Consider the following 4,594-nt stretch of genomic DNA (forward strand, 5'->3'; position numbering starts at 1 on the left):
AATGGGCGGAGATAGTAGAGTCGACCGACCCTCAGACCAGAACTGCTGCACCCTTCCCATAGATGCAAGAGCAGACGACGCAAAACTACAGAACACAGTGCTCCTGAGTAATATGCTGTCTTGTCATGCATTTTAGTGTCGACAAAGAGGCGTATGGTAGTCTTGTATGTTTTGGTTTCCTGGGGGATAATTATACATATATAATATTTATTTATTTATTTTTCTTTTTTATACCATAACAGTTTTACGCAGTGGGAAGGCCTATGATCTACAGGGGAACATGAGCGAGCCCTGAAATTGTGTGTTTTCGAAACTGAAGTCAGTCTGAAACCGACTTGGGCTGCAGTGTGAGCCTTTTGACACTGTTTGGATCCACAACTAAGAACTATTTCTCTTAAACAGTTGCGTAAGTAGTGTAGCCTAATACAATTCATTGAATTAAGAGACTTTAGATAGATAGGTAGATACTATATAGTTTTAATAATTCAACCACAAGCACAGACCATAATGGTCATAATCAGTGAAAAGGCAGCCGTTGAAATCAAATTTATGACGCATGGAATGCATAAGACACCACTTTAAAAAATCTAACTTTTCCCCGCCCCCTACTCCAGTAGAAAAGGTGGTCGACCTGCCCCATCCATTTAGGATGCATCCTCCATCTTCCTCCCTGGTTGGCACACAGACGCCCAGGCCATAAACAGCTGACTGGCATGGAGCGTTGACCATAAATACTGCATGGCAGCTTATATATAATGCATTGCAGCAACACACAGGGGGGGGAGGGGGGGCAAATGGACTTCCTGCTGGGCAGGGCTGGATACAGTGAACGCCCAGCCCAGCCCAGCCCAGCCCAATCCCGCCTGGTCAAAGACAATAACACACCCCCAATTATGGGGAGAGTTGCTTTGATGCATTGAGGGGGTTTTCACAGTCTCTGTGTGCTTTTGTTTACTAATTGGTCACACTTCATTATCTTCATGTGTGTTACAGCTTAAAGGAGAACTCTGGCCGTGTTACTGGAGGTCACTGAGTACTGTTGGTAGGGAAAATGTGTTGTGTGAATGGTGAAAAGACCTTTCTACGTGCTTGTCAAATATGGTTTAACATTGTGACACACAGGGGCTGGGGTTAATGTAGATTCATTGTAGGCTTTTGAGTGTTAATTTATGTGTTTTTGTGTATGTAATGGTGTCTTTACAATGTGGCATTTGCTATACAAAGCAACGTGTTCCAGAAATGTTTTTGCAGTGGGAAAATGTAAAAAGACAAATGTGAATTTCCGCACATAAAATAATAAAAATGCCCACAATGCATTTGAAGTACATAAAAGTTACTCATTGAGGCCGGCCAGCCAAAGCATGCTGTGGATTTCTATTTTCATGGTATGACTCTTGTCTGAGTGCTATGTGTGTTTTTCTTTAATATAACACATGATTTCTGATCAACAAATATTATCCCACATTTTGGGCACATAGCATCAGATAGATAACCTCACACCCATGTCAGTGAGACAGATGATCAGTCAACACATACAGTAGCTTACAAGGAACTACTGTATTCTGTCCTGGTTTGGAACCTCTCTGAGTGCTGAGAACCTGCCGAAGAAGATGAAGATGCTTAATGGTACTCCGAGAGAGGTTGTGATGCCCAGCGCGATCAGGACAGGAAGGGAATATCGACCTATCAGCAAAGCAGTGCCCTCGCTTGGGAATTACAGTAATGCAGGGTCAAGCTGCTAGAGAGGGCTCACCAGTGAAAGTCCATATGAATTACTTTAAGCTTTTATTGGTGCACTTCCCTAGTACTGGTTTTGGGTTGCCTTTCTGTTTATGCTAAATAAAATTGTTAATACAAATCTATACATTATTTGTGGTATCACACATCTGCCCCTTTGATGTGTTTGACCCTCTTAGGCTCAAAGTAGTTATATAGCAACCTTCTTGGGCTTAAAGTAGTTATATAGCAACCTTCTTGGGGTCAAAGTAGTTAGACATAGTGATCCTCTTGGGCTCAAAGTGGTTAAACATATAATGATGAATGTAGGGTCTGACTGCTGGAGAGAGGACCATCACAAGTCCAGTGAAATTCTACATACATAACTTAGTCTCTCAAAAGGGGCCTGGAGTCTTCTACCACCACCCCTAGGTTTTAGTGGAGTCCTCCCATGGGCCAACTCAAATAAACAGATCGCTGAACAGAAACAGATTTGAGGCTGGTTTATTCCAGAGAGCCCTTCAGGCACTGATATGAGATATGAGGATGTTAGGTGTTCAAACCTGGCTGTGACAAGAGCAACAGAGCAGCAATGATGCAATATATAGTGGAAATGGAAAAGGTGTGATAGCTACTCTGTGTGTGTGTGTGTGTGTGGTACATATGTCTCTACATGTGTCTCTACATGTCTCTCAACTCAAATTAACTTTGTGCGCTGCATGTGTATGTGTGTGTGTGTGTGTGTGTGTGGTACATATCTCTCAACTCAACTTAACTTTGTGCGCTGCATGTGTATGTGTGTGTGTGTTGGTGTGTGTGTGTGTGTGTGTGTGTGTATGTGTGTGTCTGTGTCGGTGTGTGTGTGTGTGTGTGCACGTGCAGTAGCCTGTGCTCTTACTGCTGGCTTCTCTCTAGCCCCGAGGCCTCCCCAGTCTCAGCCTGAGCGAGCTCCACCCTCCGGGGCCTGGGTCCCTCCGTGACCCCCCCACCCCGTCCCCGTCCAGTGGTCTCCACCCTCCGCGTTAAGCTGGGCTGATGAAGAGGAGGAGGAGGAGAAGGGGGAGATGTGCCAGTTGGGAGAATCTTTAGTGTTGGTGTGTGCAGGGGCTGGTTTGACACACGGCCTGCTGGAAGATCCCTGGCCCTGTGGTCCCTGTTTAGTTCAGTCCAGGCGAAGGTCCCGTGTTTCTGGGGAGGGAACCAAAAAGAAGACGACAGACAGCGAGGGGATGAGGTGAGGTTAAGGCAAGTCAGGATAAGACTAATTATTTATAGACAACACAATTACAATGAAAGGAAGCTAAGCTAAGCGATGCTAAGCGATTTCTAACACTTTTTGTAACATTCAGCAAATATCTCATGAGCCGCTAGCTCTCCTTTCTCTGAGAACACGGTCTTCTTACACAGCCCTGGCTCTGTGAACTAGAAACAAACAAAGTGGGGGGCAGCCTGTCCCCAAACAATAACAAAACACTGGGTGGAGCTTCTCGGGGACCACTGAAGGGAGGAGTGAGCTACCGCTCTGGTGTGTTTTGTTTTAGCCTGGCTAGCGCCACCACTTCTCAATGAGACGTGGTCTGGGAACCAAACGTTCATTTTCTCGTATTTGAAAAAAATGCCCAGATCCGTTTATTGGGTGCCACGGATGTCTATCAAATGCGTCTGTGCATAGCTCATCATCATCTTGCTTTCCCACCTGTTCTGTGATTGGTTCCCTATCTCAGGCGAAAATTTGCTTCATGGTCTCCAGGCTGCCTTAGCAGCGTGAATCAAATCGCGCGCAACGCAGCATGGGAACACCCAGGCTAGTTTTGTTTGGTATTTGGTTCAAATATAAATGTGTTCTCTACTTTCAGTACAAATGATGAAATGAGGAAGACAAGGATTGCATAAATATGGAACTCCTAGTCCACTAGGGTTAGTCCACTTCCCTACTCCACTCCTAGTCCACTAGGGTTAGTCCACTCCACTAGCCCACCAGGGTTAGTCCACTTCCCTACTCCATTTCTAGTCCACTAGGATTAGACCACTTCCCTACTCCACTCCTAGTCCACTTGGATTAGTCCACTTCCCTAGTCCACTAGGGTTAGTCCACTTCACTAGTCCACTTGCCCACTAGGGTTAGTCCACTTCCCTACTCCACTAGGTAGTCCACTTCACTAGTCCACTTGCCCACTAGGGTTAGTCCACTTCCCTACTCCACTAGGGTTAGTCCACTTCACTAATCCATTAGGGTTAGATAAATGTGGAGGAGTGGAGAGGAGACTGTCAGGAGATGAGAGAGAAGTTGAGATCTTGTGTTGATGGCAAAAAAACAAAACGAAGCTCTGGAAAGAAATGGAGAGAATAAAGAATGAATAACTGGCAAGACGATAAGAGAGAGGGAGGCAGAAGAAACGGCGAAAAGAGGAGTGTAGGAGGGACCAGATGAGAACAACCAGTGGGCGGTGGTGTACAGCTGTGAGTTGATCTCATCTGCTCGAGGGTCCGTTGGGACAGAGAGAGAGGCCTACACTATACTACTCACACCCAGCCCTGAGTTGGAGTGGGCGTAGATTACTACTGCATAGTTAAGATAGGCATGTCATGGATGTTTTGTACACATGTGTATGTACAGTCTATGTGTATTATTATGTGTATTAAAGGTACTCTAAGTGATTTATCGGTTTCTAAGCTAAAACATTTTTTTGTCACATCCTGCAAACATCACCTCATCATCCGTTAGCTGCCTGTGCCCTAAATACACTGTAAAAAAATGTGGTCTCTGTGGACAGCACAGGCTCCAAAAACGGCAGCAAAAACAACTTGGTCCAGCCTGGACCATAAAAACATAACAAACTGTTCGTGTTTAGGAGAGTTTCAATTGCACGGGAGGGAG

General features: G+C 45.3%; 1 protein-coding gene across 1 annotated transcript in view; it reads right to left on the reverse strand.

Annotated features, from left to right (window-relative positions):
• Window positions 1-2,204: 2,204 nt before the first annotated feature.
• The window catches only part of LOC121718327, a 7,645-nt gene continuing 5,255 nt past the window's right edge, over window positions 2,205-4,594 (reverse strand). Inside the window, exon 5 of the mRNA XM_042103345.1 lies at window positions 2,205-2,904. Coding sequence (XP_041959279.1) covers window positions 2,611-2,904 — 294 coding nt within the window. The 3' untranslated portion in view covers window positions 2,205-2,610. The remainder of the gene's footprint in view (window positions 2,905-4,594) is intronic.

The sequence above is a fragment of the Alosa sapidissima genome, chromosome 9, assembly GCF_018492685.1.
Source record: "Alosa sapidissima isolate fAloSap1 chromosome 9, fAloSap1.pri, whole genome shotgun sequence".
Lineage (NCBI taxonomy): Eukaryota > Metazoa > Chordata > Actinopteri > Clupeiformes > Clupeidae > Alosa > Alosa sapidissima.